Source organism: Channa argus, chromosome 11 (assembly GCF_033026475.1).
Source record: "Channa argus isolate prfri chromosome 11, Channa argus male v1.0, whole genome shotgun sequence".
Lineage (NCBI taxonomy): Eukaryota > Metazoa > Chordata > Actinopteri > Anabantiformes > Channidae > Channa > Channa argus.
Genome location: NC_090207.1, coordinates 2,226,145 through 2,241,423, shown reverse-complemented (window position 1 = coordinate 2,241,423; position 15,279 = coordinate 2,226,145). Strand labels below are relative to the sequence as shown.

Genomic DNA, 15,279 nt, shown 5'->3' with positions numbered 1-15,279 from the left:
ACTTGTCTTCCAGCTTGTCAGCTTTTTCGGAGAAAAACATGTTATCATGAGCAGTTTGGACTTTAAAACAGAGCAGATTATCTGAGGTGAGGTTCAAGTGGATTTAGAGTAGTTACACATACAATTTGCATCACCGTCATCATATGATACATAATCTGTTTTAAAGCTGAAAGACCTTCAGGAGCCAGCAGCACTCATAATCATACATTTTTGATTGGATTGCAGTCAGCGAGGACATTAAAATCTGTTGTTCCATCTAGACTGCCTTAGTGATCATCTGTTGTGGTTTGGGATTAGAAGAGATGACGTTATAATCAAACAATAGCTATGCAGCCAGGAATAAATGCATATTTACACTGTTTTCATTTAAATCTTTGCCTATTTTTTTATATATATATATATATCTCTCTCTCTCTCTCTCTCACACGGTGGATTTCCTCTCAGGGCTTCGTCTACAACGTTTACTGTATCTTTACGCTACTTTACGTTTGAACCTACAGCTGATTTCTAGATTTAGGATTTGTTTATCTGCAGATATTTAACAAAAGAGGAGAATACAAAGTCAAATAAAAACTGAGCATTCACGATCTATGAGAGATACAGGTGATACAGATGAGAGCAGTGCTTTTTTGTTTTTTTCTCCCCCTTCACTATTTACGGTAACACGAGGCTTTACAGGAGGACATACATATGTCTATTCAGATGGTGCCATTTATAGATGCCGGATTTATTCCATGAGACGCCAATCGTTAAAATTTCACACCCTTGTTGTGTATGTGCCAAAACCAAATCTTAAATCTATCTACAGAAAAAGTTAACTCACATGATCCACATATACAGTTATTTTGGAAAACGTTTTTTATGCAAACTTTCATTTTATTTTCTTAAACTGGTTTAAATGACAGTTCCCTAATGCACACGCCCACTTACTCTACTTGCATCTGAATACTATGATAGAAAAGGCAAAAATTTGGGTCTATTATAAGTAAAACCTGTAACAATTCTTTTTGTACCATTTTTCCCAAAAAAAGTTTTTTTTGTTTAAAGAAAATATAATAACATTTTTGTGGAAGTACTGATTAATGTTCAGTCAGGTGACATGTTATTTCTGTATAAAAGCTTGGAAACAGACGGTAGTTTGAGTGTTTTTACACCATTTCTTTTAATTTCCGTGACAAACACAGTAGTAGCATTTCGCTAACAGGCTCTACATGATTTACTCATTTAATTGTAGAGAAACTTTGCAATGCACCACTGTGTCAAATGACCACAACCGAGCAACTGATGAAATTACTTAAAAAAGTAAAGAAATCAGATTTTAAAAAAAGCATTGCAGTAAATTTTCTGTGTTTCTGTGTGCTCAGGTCAACATCTTCACCTTATGCAGCACTACCATGCATGTGTGTACTCACTGTCCAACATCATACAGCCTCGGTGCAGGACACAGCAGATAATCATTGCGCACAACGCTCGGCTTTTGATCTAGAAGAAAATAAATGAACAAAGAAAAAGACAAATCAAGATTAACATGCTACTTGATGAGTAGAGAGAACCAGGAAAAACCATTTACCCTTTTGTTTGATGCTGTGAATACAAACAAGTCACATCTTCACAAGTTATTATGTGTCTGTGTAGGACTAAATTGCTCTTGCGTTCAACAAGACCACACCTGGTGCTAATTGGTGCCCACTGTGGTCAGACGCAGAAACGACAGGATGATAGAGCATTGAACTTTCGCACAATTCTTTTTTCTAGCAATACGTTTAAGAAAACAGGCCAACACGTGAATTTTACCCCTGCAACTGTAAAAAAAACTCAAAGATACAATATGTGACTCGGCTCCACCCCAGCTCCACCTCTCCTGGCTCTGCCATGACCGTCCTTTTCAACGGGTCACAAGAGGCATCAAAAGCACCTCTGCACATTAACGTATGTTTTGGCATAAACAGTCCATCCAGCAAACAGTTCTTTCCGCATTCAACATATTCAGTTATATTGGTAACTTCATGTGCTTTAAAAATAATATGAATACATTTTATTTTGCAGTTAGTAAAGTAAAAATACTGCCTCATGTCTGGCAAACTGTCATCAGGGATAAAAAACAAAAAACAAAAAACAGATTGGATTATGATGTGCGCGTGTGTGTGTGTGTGTGTGTGTGTGTGTGTGTGTGTGTTCATCAGCACAGGCTGACAGAGGCCTGAACCATCTTCAGTCATGGAGGTCGTTCAGATTATTGTTTTTTTTTTTGTTGTTTTTTTTTTTTGCTCGTCTGCTCAGTGCTCCAACTGCTTTGGTGATGGAGAAGTCTGTAGCATCTGTTCCTCATATGTGGTGTGTGTGTTCCATAGTTGCCATCATGCCTGTCCATAATTATAAGGTGCCCCACTGTTAAAAAGGTCTGGGCTGAACACATGCAAAAGCCAAAAAGGGAATAAATAGCCCCAAGTGGGCGAATGTGAGACAGCCTAAACTGAGAAAGGACTAACAGGAAGACATCTGCTAATGGCCATTTCCTAATTCAGATAAAGTTCTTTTTTAAAAGGAAAAAATATGCTCAAGTATTTTAGTAGAGTTGAAATGATGAAAATCAAAAATAGCTTGTCAAGGAGGGAAGTGTTGTCATTGGCAGTCGTCGATCCCACAGATCCCACGGCCAAATGAGAGCTTGAAAAGATTGGCTTTTGGTGCCAAATCCCGTTTGCTTCCTGAAAAAGGATTTCTCTACAGAACAGACTGCAAGCTCAAAATAAGGAGCACAGTGACCTACATAGTCTCCTATCTTCTGTTGAATTTAGATTATATAGATAGGGAGCTACAGTGAGATAACAGACATGTCCAGACTGAGTGGCGGCTGTGGGGGGGTGGGGGGTCGTTTCTGCCATGTCAAACCTCTGAATCTCCAACATCATTTCACACTGCTGCAACTTAAATAAGTAAACAAGCTGTGCAGGGCGATTCGATAAAATTAGAATGATGACTATCAAACATTCCTTAGGACCATTTACTGCGCTGCAGAGGCTCTGTGTGAATGTCCACTGTCCAAAGCAAGACACTTTTGTTGAGTCACTAACTATCAAAATGTGTTCCTGAAGCCATCGACAACAAATCCCCATCATCTGAGACAAAAAGAAGTGAGCGTTGGTCAGCTCCCCCATCGGTGTGTGAGTGTGTGTGTGATTGGGAATGTGAATGGGTGAATAAGAAGCAGTGTAGAGCACTTTGAGTGCCAGTAGGTAGTGCACAACATTTACCATTTACGAGGTGGCTAGAAGGAGGATGACCATGTTTTCATAGAGCGGCAGCACTTTGTTTGCTGTTCTCATCACTATTTTCAATGATTTGTGTGGCTTCAGCTTCCTCTTGATAATCGGTTTTGTTTTGTTATTTTAATTCTTGGTAAATGTCTCCATAAAAATCAGAAATGTGTCATGGTCATATGTGCAGACACTGGATCTGGGCCAATGATCTAATTTAGTTATGTGTCATAAGTCTAGAGCAGCACTATGGTTATGTAAAACCTCAGCCTCACGCACTTATAGTAATTTACATCACTTACTGATGGTTTGTTGGTTGATGATAAAGCTGCAGATGACGGCTTCGTTGCTGCGTCCGATGGTAAAGCCGTTTCCTATGAGGACGATGTCGAACGTCTCTGGAACGTCAAACAGAACAGAGGACTGAGCACAGGCCTAAACGTAGTTGCATTTATGTGAAATTTCCCCCTGTATTGCTGCTCCATGCCAAACAGTATCCAGACAATCATGTCAAAGCTGTTCGTGCATTGAGAAGTTACTTATTTCCTGTAGGTGTTATGTCCACAGAAACGTGATTAGGTCTCAAAATCAGCCATGAATGAGTCTCAATGAATTTGGGACATTTTGTTTAAGTGAATGGTTCCACCATCCAATACCCTCATGGATAAGGTGAAAAAAAATTAAAATAGGTTTATGACTTTTCTGACTGAAGCTTCACTTCTCTGCACACTTTAATGGTCTTAATGCTCCTCAAACCTCTGCAAACCAAAGAGAGTGAGAAGGAAAATGTTCTCTTAGCCAGTGAAGAACCCTCACCAGTACAATTGCTTCATTTAAAGAAGTAGAAGGTTTAAAAGCTACAAAATAATTTGGGGTTCAGTAGAGTCCAAGTGTCCTGTGTGAATGCTCAGCATTGCTCTACTTTATGTCTCGAAGCAGACATGCTCCCTCACTACAGCTTGATATTGAGAAATATTCCAAGAGATGTCATAAGTTGAGTAAGCGTTTGGTAAGAGAGGGATTCCTGCACCGGATGCACATATCTGTGCAGAGCTCCAGAGACTGGCTGCAGCAGGAGTAGGTTTCACTCACCATTCACACAGACACTGGAGGGCTCCACTCTCTGGATCTCCGTGCACGAACGCTTCAGTATCTGGAGGATGGGGAAACAAATGAAATGGGGGCATTATCGCTCGAGGTCCAACAATAAATACATCAAGTGCCGACGGTTATCGGCTCTGTCAGGTTTAGAAAACAGATTAGGGAGCAACACCTGAGAAACGTCTCAATCCTGATCGGGGCCTGGCGGCTAGAAGGAGAGCGGTGAATATCAGCAGCGAGGAGAAAAAGGAGGGAAAAATGGCAGCTGTGTCAGCCTTTATGGGAAAATTATGCAAGACTATTACATTCTTCCGTTCTATTAAAAGCCTCCGGGATCCTGCATTATCATATAAAGAGGCCTGTGTGAGCCCACTGTCATGGAGCTGCATGATCCGCTATGATTCAATAAATCAACAAAGGACAAACTATGCAAATCCCAGTACACAGTCGGTAAAAAGGAGCATATTAACTGCAATACAGGACACTTGAACCATTCATTTGATGTTGGGCTAAACTTCAATCTGAGGAGAGGAAGGAGGAAGTGTTTACAGCGGCCCTATTAAACACGATGGTTTGATATGGGATTGGTAAAAGGGGAGAGGGTTGTAGATGACAGCTGGGAGGAAAAGAATCTGCTGCTGTTCCTCTGTGCCACTATTTTCCCCATCTAATTACTTCCTTGGCAGTGCCCGGGAAAAAAATACGAAAAGGGGAAAAAAACTAAATTGACTGTTTGCCCGTCTAAGCTGAAAATGAAGGGAAGACCTAAAGAATAACATAATTTTCCTCATTAAGTGTAGTAATGTGAACAGCTTTGCTCCCGAAAGATAAATTTGCCATTTGGAAAAAGTAGCGTTTGCTCTTAAATGAAGCTAAATACTGTACTTTTAAAACAGAAACAAGGCTAAATGAAGTGACTCTACCAGGTTTGTAATAGCAACAAAAACTACATCTCAGCCTTTCGGAGATATAAAAAATCAGCTTTGAGTGCTGAGATTAGAGGCCTTGGTTTGGTTGAACTCAAACAGTGGCTCTTCATTTCTCTGGGATCTAGTGACAAACATTATTTACAGGCTGCAGGGGGAAAAAATGAGGCCGTCATCCAAATATCCAAAGTCGTCCAAATATCTCAGCCAGCGTTGCAACTGGGGAGGGCGGTCCTGAAAGGATGAGGCCGGTATAGTCATTTCATGGAAATAATTTGTTAGAAAGGTTGATGGGGGCATTTTTTATTTTTATTTTTTTTCAAACAGACCACGATATAAAACATCTAAACATCTTGAGGTGGGTAATAATTTACAGCTTGCTGGACTCAGCTGGATGTTTTCAGTAGTTAAACAACATTTATGTGGCAACACTGCAACTTCGGATTTTCCCAAAAGTCCCACAGCTCAGACAACAAAGGCTTAGTGCTGTGAAAAAGAAGAAGTAGGGGAAAAAAAAGTCCTAACGCTGCAGAAACCCAACTTTGCTGAGCTCTTTCTGTGAGTTTTGTCATGCTGGTCACAGAGACAGTGTGGATCCTGCAGTAAGAGGCTGCACAGATGATCTTAAATCCTTGAAATCCAACAGAGGGGAGAGGAGGCCAACTAGTCAGGAATCCAGTATTACTAATCAGGGAAGAATGCTCCGCGTTTCATTTGGATGCAGGCAGCGTCACACTCCCTCCGAGGACTGAGGAGATGAGCTTTTCTGTTGTTGTGCTGGACATTCTTGCAGAGGCTCTTGGGGAAAATTAAAAAGTGTTGTTGTGTATTTTAAAACATACAAAAATAAAAAGAAATATTTTTGAACGGCGATGTAACATCGCTTTGGCTCATGTTGGCTCCTCCTAATTCTCATTAATCAAATCCACCCTTGAAAATGTGCTGGAAACCTCTGAATGTTAATTATTACAAGCTGGATGCATGTCAATATGGTAGAAAGAGTTTGCCAGTTTTTACTTTTATACTTTCAGGGAGCTAGTCGTGCTTACTCACACTTTGGTCTGCAATAAAATGCGATTACATTTGCTTTGGCTTTTTATTATTTTGCTGCAAATATATAAAACATGCATCACACAGAATAAGATTAAAATACCAATAATGATGTCTAGGGGGTCATGTAACATGTATTTAAAAACAGGTCATGCATTATATAGTAAAAAAAATCAGATTTAAAATAAATTTTATGAAAGATTTCCATTTATGTCCATTAACGGTTGCAACCGTTGAAACTGGCAACGTTCCTGACGTGTGCTTTTTAAAAACAGAGACTTAGAGCCACAGTTTAGTAGCACAATCAATCATAGCTGCACACATCACACAACAGAAAGAAGTTACGCCCTTTGGCTTTGTTTCCTCCCAGCTGCAAGTCTCACAGCTCTGTCTCGTTTCACTCTTGTCCTCATAGGCTGTGAAGCAAGTCGAGTTCAGGTCAGATTCAGGTATAAATGTTGCCATGCAAACACCAGCCTTGGCTGACGGTGTTGCCGCAAGCGCAAAATGTATCACGAATCAGTGGGAGATGGAAAATTTGCAAAGTGATGCTTTAAAAAAACTCATTGTTTTTTTTTTTTTATAACTTTGACATATAAACTGCTATATGACTAAATATAAATAAACAGTGAGCTTGGTTGCGCATTTACTCATGGATTGTGGGTGACAATATATAACCACTGCTTTTCTTCTAAGGCTTATAAGTGCATGTTCTGAGGGGCCAGTCAGCAACAGTAAAGAAAGCAAAGAATGACATCACTTAACTGCTCAGGTCAGAGTTACTGATTTCTGATTAAGGCATAAATACAAGCAAAAAAAGTAAAAAATAAACTGCTTTAAAATAGTTGAGAGATGTTTCAGGACAGAGATGATACCTATGTTCACTTATTGTCTAATGTTGTAAAAGGCATTTGTATAAGCAACATTTGCAGACAGCAATATAATTGTCAGATAATTTCACAATATACAAGATTAGGACATCATACACGCTACAGCCTGAGGAAAATGTTACATCATGGCGGAACTGGATCAAGATCTGTTCAGGATCAGTACTGTTGCACAACTCCAAAAAAAAAAAAAAAGGGGACTAAAGGAACTAAGCTCTGCTGGTAATTTTACTTCACTGGATTGTATAATACAATAATCACTGTACTGGTCAAACTGCTCTTTGTATCGGTGCATTTAATTCTTCGACATGTTTTACTGCACCTTTTTGGGCCTGCGTGCTCCTGATATTTTCTTTTAATCATGCAGATTAATGGACTGATCTACACGTCTCTCTGCAGTGTTCTTACAGCCCTCACCCCCCCCCCCCCCAACTCCCACATTCCTATAGAGACTTGTCTGTTCCCGGACCAACGAAATTACATAATCCAAAAACCACCATAAGGAGTTAATCATAATAACCTAATAAAAGTCACGACTACTCCTCTTACAGAACAAAACCCCAAACTATTAAAAGTGGATTATTAAATATCAGATCTCTCTCTTTTAAATCTCTGTTAGTAAATGACTTAATTACTGATCATCAATTCCATTTATTTTGTCTCACTGAAACTTGGTTGCAGCAGGAAGAATATGTCAGTTTATATGAGTCAAACCCCCCAAGTCATATTAATCATCATGTTCCACAAAGCTATAACTCATGTAAGAGTCTTACTCTTAGTGTTTCGCACCCAAACTGGAAAAATAGAAAACCACTATTATTTGTTATCGTGTACCGTCCTCCAGTCCCTTACTCGGAGTTTTTGATTGAATTTTCTGATTTTCTATCTGATTTAGTGCTTAGTACAGATGAAGTCATCACAGTGGGTGACTTTAACATTCATGTAGAGTTACTGCCTCAACACTCTGTTTAATTCATTATTAGATTTAATTGGTTTTTCCCAAAATGTAAATAAACCCACTCACTGTTTTAGTCACACGTTAGACCTCATCCTTACATATGGAATTGAAACAAAAAATTAACAAAAAAAAAAAATAATAACTCTCTTCTGTCTGACTATTTTCTAATACTATACATAGACTAAAATTCCACTATAGCAGATGCTTAAGTGAAAAAGCTGTAAACAAATTATTTCTTCATCATTTGCTTCACCATATGTTAATACAATGGAAAGTTGCCACCTTAATGTTACTCCTGCACAAATAGATTATCTAGCTGACAATTCTGCAGCCTCACTACATTCAATACTCGATAGTGTTGCCCCTCTAAAAAAGAAGGCAGTAAACCAGAAGAGGTGATCTCCTTGGTATAGTTCACAAACACGCAACTTAAAACAAGCAACACGAAAGTTAGAAAGGAACCGAAATTTAGAAAAATCTCATTTAGCCTGGAAAAACAGTTTAAAAATGTACATAAAAGCTCTGTGATGCCAGAACAACATATTATTCATCATTAATAGAAGAAAACAAGAAAAAAACCCAGTTTCTGTTCAGCACTTAAGCCAGGCTGACTAAGAGCCATAGCTCTGTTACAGGCTATGTACTACAGGCCTATGAGGTAGCTGTAATTAAACCACTACTTAAAAAACCCTGTCTTGACCCAGGTGTTTTAGCCAATTACAGACCAATATCTAATCTCCCCTTTATTTCTAAAATAATTGAAACAGTAGTTGCAAAACAATTATGTAATCACCTTCATAGGAATAATTTGTTTGAAGACTTTTAGTCAGGATTTAGAGCTCATCATAGAGACTGGAAAATAAAATTGGGATTAAAGGAACTGAAATAGGTTGGTTTAAATCTATCTGATAGATTTCAATTTGTTCATGTTAATGATGAATCCTCCATGCACACAAAGGTTAGCTATGGAGTTCCACAAGGCTCTGTGTTAGGACCAATACTTTTTACTTTATATATGTCTCCTTTACGCAACATTATTAGAAAACACTCCATAAATTTACTGCTATGCTGATAATACCCAGCTCTATCTATCTATGGAACCAGATGAAAAAAAAAAAAATCAGTTAATCAAGCTTCAAGCCTACAAGACATAAAGGCCTGGATGTCCCACAATTTCTTACTTCTAAACTCAGACAAAACTGAAGTCATAGTATTTGGGCCCAAAAGTCAGAAATGTGATGTCCAACCATGTTGTTACTCTAGATGGCATAAGTCTGGCCTCCAGTACTACTGCAAGGAACCTTGGAGTTATTTTGGACCAGGATTTCAATCTCAAATCTCTAGACAAACCTTCTTCCACCTACGGAACATTGCAAAAATTAGGTCTCAAAGTGATGCCGAAAAACTGGTCCATGCATTTGTTACCTCTAGGTTGGACTACTGCAATTCCCTACTTTCAGGATGCCCCAGTAACTAAAGAGCCTGCAATTAATCCAAAATGCTGCAGCCAGAGTGCTGACTGGAACCAGCAAGAGAGATCATATTTCACCTTCACTAGCTTCTCTCCATTGGCTTCCCATTAAATCTAGAATAGAATTTAAAGCCCTGCTTCTTACAGACACCCTCTCTCCTTTTAAGTCTCGGCTTAAAACCTTCCTCTTTAATAAAGCTTATAGTTAGTTATAGTTATGCTGCTATAGGCTTAGACTGCTGGGGGACCCACCCCCCAATGCACTGAGCTCCTTTCCCCCTCTTGACCCTCTCTCCTCTCCTCTCACCCCACAATTGTGACCACTGTATGTATGTAACTCTGTGTCCTTCTCCGTCTCCCTCTCTCTGTCCCTTTCTGCAGGTGTCCCCGGGCTTTGGAGCTGTGTGTTTTCCAGTGTGCAGCTACTGGTCCTAACAACCTGCCCGATGTTTTGTTGTTACTTTAGTTGCTCTTTTCCTCTCATTTCTCTCTCCACTTTCCACTGACCTCAACTGGTCAAGGCAGATGGCCGCCCACCCTGAGCCTGGTTCTGCTGGAGGTTTCTTTTTTTAAAAAGGGAGTTGGGGGAATTTTTGGGTTTTCTCTATTCATCTATATAGTCTTCTGTAAAGTGCCTTGCGATGACCTTGTTGTGAGTTGGCGCTAGATAAAGAAAGTTGAATTGAATTCATCTGTAAAATACAATCCCTGTTATCAGTAGCCCTAACAACAATAGATGGTAGCTCCATTATTTTTTTGCGCAACAAAAGCTTTAATTGCATGGAAGCACTTCTGCAGCACTGAGAGTTTCGACACTCAGCACAACAGCACAAGAGGATGTCATATGGACAGTGACTAACTGTCAAGCTGCTCCCATTCCACTGTCTAATTTGCTAAAGTGAGGGCAAAACACTTCCCTCACTCTACTGACTGAGGACCCAATGAGCAGTTATTTCCACAGACATTTTCTATGCAGCCTTGCATGGAAATTCACTGAGATTTTTGCATGAATTTGTGACAAACTTCAGTCAAGTCAAGGCAGAAAACCTTTGTGACCACCATCAATTAATTATAAAATTAGAACAAAGCTTCTAAAAGAAAGTGCCCAGGAGCTGTGGGGAGGAGCAATTTTATCTCAAACTCACAAATCTGAAGTTGTCAATAACACACAAACAGACGGTAGGTGAACTTACAGAATTGACGATGCCTTTGAGTGCGTGGAAGCCATCTTTGACAGGAAATACCTGGTCCTTGGTGTCGGCAATTTCGGCAAGCTGTTAACACGAAAGAGCGGCGTAAACGTGAAGTACTGCTGATTTAAGGCTGCTTTCTTCTTTTTCTGTTTTCCTCATTATGACTGAGCACTGTCTTTCCTTTCATACCATGGGCAGGAGGAGACATAGCAGATGGCATGACTGGTGCAAACACTTTGCTCAACCATTAAAAAAAAAAAAAATTTTTTTTTTTTTTTTTTTTTTTAAATCACTGCGGCACCAACTGGGAGCAATATTGCCTTTGTTTTGGACTTAATAAGAGCTAATCACAGGATGGTTACCAATGGTTACAAGGGACAAGCCACCAAGTTGGAACATTGAAGGCAGTAATAACAACAAACCACCATGACTTGTGAAGGGAAATTACTGAATTGGGTGCAGCTCAGACAATCTGGCATCATTTTGTGAAAGGAGCACAAACTCTAGGATGTGGAGACTAAAGTAAACTGTAATGAGCAGATGTTTCTGTGAACAGTGTGATGGCTGCAAACCGATTTCTGCTGTTACTACTGGTAAAATCACCCACTGCACAATTTGCTGTGCAATGTAAGTTAACCCCCCCAAAAAAAAGAAGCTTTATCCTTAAGATTATAATGTCCACAACATCATTAGAGACCCCACCCACTTCCACCAGGGTCTTTTGTCCCAATGAAATTTTCAATGACACTGTATCAAACTGGGAATTTTGAAAAGTTATCAGTCTTTTCCAAAATACACAGACACACACTACTGTGCCTGACGCTGCAAAGCTTCACTGGAAGCAAAAATATTTCGGTGCTTGCTGATGCATATGAGCATACAAAAAGTTAAAGAGAGTTATGAGCTATTAAATTGTATTTTGTTGGATTTAAATAGAATCTAAATCTATGCTTTCTACCTGCTATTAGAAATGTTCACCCTTTTCACTGTTTTCAGTTGTTTTGGAGCAAGTGCCTCAGTTTTTAGAGCCAGTTTTCTGCAGGTGAGGGTTTGATTTTACACTGCTTTTTCCAAACAGGAAGTAGCACTTATGCTACAAGTGTCTCAAGATAAATTCCTAATCACTGAGCATACATTCAGTGGCAAGCTTCCCTGGTGTTTGACTGCTGCAGATTAAGACTAAAGCTCTCTTACCTGCTGCTCATCGAAGTCCTTGATGCCCACACAGTAAACACGGGCACCATATTTCCTCGCCGTATTAGCCTGCACATCAAAACGCACGATTAATATCAAACAGAGACAGAGAGAGAGAGAGAAATACAAATTGAACCTCAACAAATTATTCATTATTAACAGATGAAGTAACAAGTGAAAGATCTGTTTTTTTGGAAACCAACACAAAATCTGTTCTGCGAGTAGAATTTCAACATTTAGGCAACGCGACTTGTGCGCGTTTGCGACATGATATGAATCTCACCTCTTTCACCGAGAGCTCGTGAATGTAAACTTCCAGTTTTCCATCTGTCAAAGCCAGGATGATGCTGGAGGACTTGACCTTCTGTGTCTGAATCTGGTTTGAGGCCTTTGAGTTCAAACAAATGACAAAACATTGCATTGGGCTCTCAAGAATCTGATGACTTTTAAAGTGATATATTTGAGAAGGTAAACTGACCTCTTTTATTCCCTCGTGCATGTAAGTCTCACCTGCTGGTTTAACGGCCCGCAAGCTCTCCAAGCCATTTTTTATCTCGTTCCTTAAAACACAGAGAAAATTAACGACAGTGAGAAACAGCTGTAACGGCATGTAAGCAGCTCACTGAGAGATTTGTACTATAGCCACTGTACATGATGTGGTGGCAATTTGTGGTTATGGTTCTTGTAGTAAGTTATTCTTGAAATAAAGATGAAAAAAAGAAGTCCTTGAAGAGTCTCTCTTTTTTGGCCTGTGACAATCCTGTGGGGATTCAACCACTAATCTAAGCATGCAAACATTTCATCTACGATGGTCGGGAGGAAGAGGCCAAGCTCACTGTAAAACCAAATCAACCACATTTTCATAGTAACTATTATCAACTACAGCCTACTGAAAATATTTGTATTTTTACTTAACTTAAACAACGGTCAGGTGCCCATATGAACACTGAAAGAACTTTAACTTGTAACTGTTCCTCCTGCTCATACTGTTCCTAAAGGCCTGTCAATCCAAGTTATAGGGGTCAAAATTCACAGTCCTGTTTAAATGAGCATCTGAAGTGAAAATTTGTTTAAAAAAAATGAAGTGGATATCTTTCAGAGTAAAAGACTTTGGAATAAAATCCCCTCTCTGTGGTTCCTTGTATTTAAAATGAGGGTGGAAAATGAAAAACACGCACATAATGTGGCTGAATTGGTAATAAACTTCCTAATACATTTTTCACACATTTGGCCCCTCGTCCTTTACACAGGAAGCAACTTTTGGAGGGATGTCTTAAAGACCTGAACAGGAGGAATGATTAGAGGCAAAAAAATAAATAAAAAAAAAAAACAACCTAATATTTGTTTAATTTTTTAAATTTAAATCAACTATTTTTTATTGTTTTGTTTTTTCCCCTTTTACCGTTTTGCACCAGCTTCTTACTCATTGCAGTGCAGATTTTTTACATCGAATTAATTTACCTTATCTTTTTGTGCAGGTTGTAGAAGTAAGTAAGACCAATGAGCCCTACATAGAAAATCAAAGATATTTAAAGGCTTTCCTCTAATGAAATAAAAGACTACAGTTGACACATTTACCTCATTTCACAATGGTTTGTGTGAGAGGACGGAAACAACCAACAAAAATACGCTTCTGTCCTTCCCTTTAGTGCCTCACTTTCTAAAATAAGAGACATCTCTGGACTTATTTAGTACAGGAGACGTCTTACGTCTTAAAGTGCAGTAACCATGGAAGCAGCATTGTAGTTTAGAACTGATGCTGAAAAGTGTTATTTTGAAACCAGCAACACACAACGTAATGGTAAGATGATGAAATGTACTCGTCCAAGTTCATTTTGGGGTGTGGTACCTGTCTCCAGTCAGCGGTAGCAGGACTTGGGCTTTGGCTGAGAAGACGATGAATGAGACTCTCATACTGGGGCTGAAAAAGAGAAAGAATAATAAGATATATGTGCGTAAAGAAAAGCTGAGTTCATTCACATATCTCATATTCAGAGAAAGAGAGTTGCTCTAAGCTAAAGCTATATACAACATCCAATCCCTAACCCTTCATAACATCATCACTTCATCAAACAACCACCCACACAGCGTGAGATGTACAACTACTCAGAACGGCTTTAAAGAGGTGAGCGAGTGTGACTGACACTTTTCTAAATAAAGCTTTTACATGAGCTCATTACAGTTAAAGAGAATTAAAGAGGCCGAAATAAAGAAGCAAACAGAAAAGGCTCTTCTCACGTCAACAGATATTAATGGAAGAATTAAAGCAGCTTCTGCAGGGCAGAAGGAAGTGATTAATCAATTCTCAGATAGGAAATGCTGTTGTGATGAGTCACACATAAACACACACACTCTGACACACACTGTTGAATATACATATACTTTGTACCTGTGACTTTAAGTGTGTGAACTGACGCTGGACAGCGATGTGTCTCTGACTACATTCGGTACAACCTGTACATCCTACATCCACTCTCCTATCAAACACATCAACCGCTTTTTGGGCAACACCGCTGGTTTTCTGTAACATGTTAATAGCTAAATCAGTGTAAACCCCCGCCCCCACTGTAAAAATGCACCGTTACGTGTTAGAAACCCCGTCTAAAAAACTTCAGTATGAGCTAAATGTAACAGGGACACTCACTCATACTAATGAAATAACATCCATCTCCAATATGTAGGCTTTGCATTATTTTTGACTGGTTAGTGTGGAACTTTTTAAAAACCTTTTGCTAGAAATATACACACACACACACACTTTAAAATCACTGCCAGCAGTGCAGAAATATTCACTTTTAAAAGTTTTGCACGAGGCTCACACCAGTTACATTAAGGACTTTAAGACCTTTTTATTACGACTTTCAATTAAAAAGCACCAAACCTATCAAGGAAATACAAAGTGAAATTAAACACATTCCAAACGACTGCATGTGTGATTTTAAAAGACATTAAAGACATTAATCTGAATTTAAGTCAACTTAATACTCTTTAATTAGTAAGAGATCGGAGTGTAGAGAGGAGGGAGAGGTAGAGCTGTGCAGAGCATCAAAGACTAATTGCTGAAACTAGCTTAAGTTGCATTTTGTAATTTAAAAAAACTAAAAGTCTGAGATACAGAAGCCTTTTGTCTCTAAGCAGCAATTAAGATTTTATGAAACTTGGGGCTTTAAATAACGTTTCGTATGTACTGAAGTTTAATCAGGAGTCATTTTGAGCATTTCTATGCTTTAAGTTCAGTTAAA

The 15,279-nt window shown here is 39.0% G+C and overlaps 1 protein-coding gene across 1 annotated transcript in view; it reads right to left on the bottom strand.

Annotated features, from left to right (window-relative positions):
• The window catches only part of antxr2a (ANTXR cell adhesion molecule 2a), a 72,046-nt gene that overhangs the window by 50,384 nt on the left and 6,383 nt on the right, over positions 1 to 15,279 (bottom strand). The window contains exons 3-10 of the mRNA XM_067521527.1: positions 13,887 to 13,958; positions 12,516 to 12,597; positions 12,321 to 12,425; positions 12,038 to 12,106; positions 10,844 to 10,924; positions 4,350 to 4,410; positions 3,560 to 3,655; positions 1,413 to 1,482 (exon numbers count right to left, since the gene is read on the bottom strand). Coding sequence (XP_067377628.1) covers positions 1,413 to 1,482; positions 3,560 to 3,655; positions 4,350 to 4,410; positions 10,844 to 10,924; positions 12,038 to 12,106; positions 12,321 to 12,425; positions 12,516 to 12,597; positions 13,887 to 13,958 — 636 coding nt within the window. The remainder of the gene's footprint in view (positions 1 to 1,412; positions 1,483 to 3,559; positions 3,656 to 4,349; positions 4,411 to 10,843; positions 10,925 to 12,037; positions 12,107 to 12,320; positions 12,426 to 12,515; positions 12,598 to 13,886; positions 13,959 to 15,279) is intronic.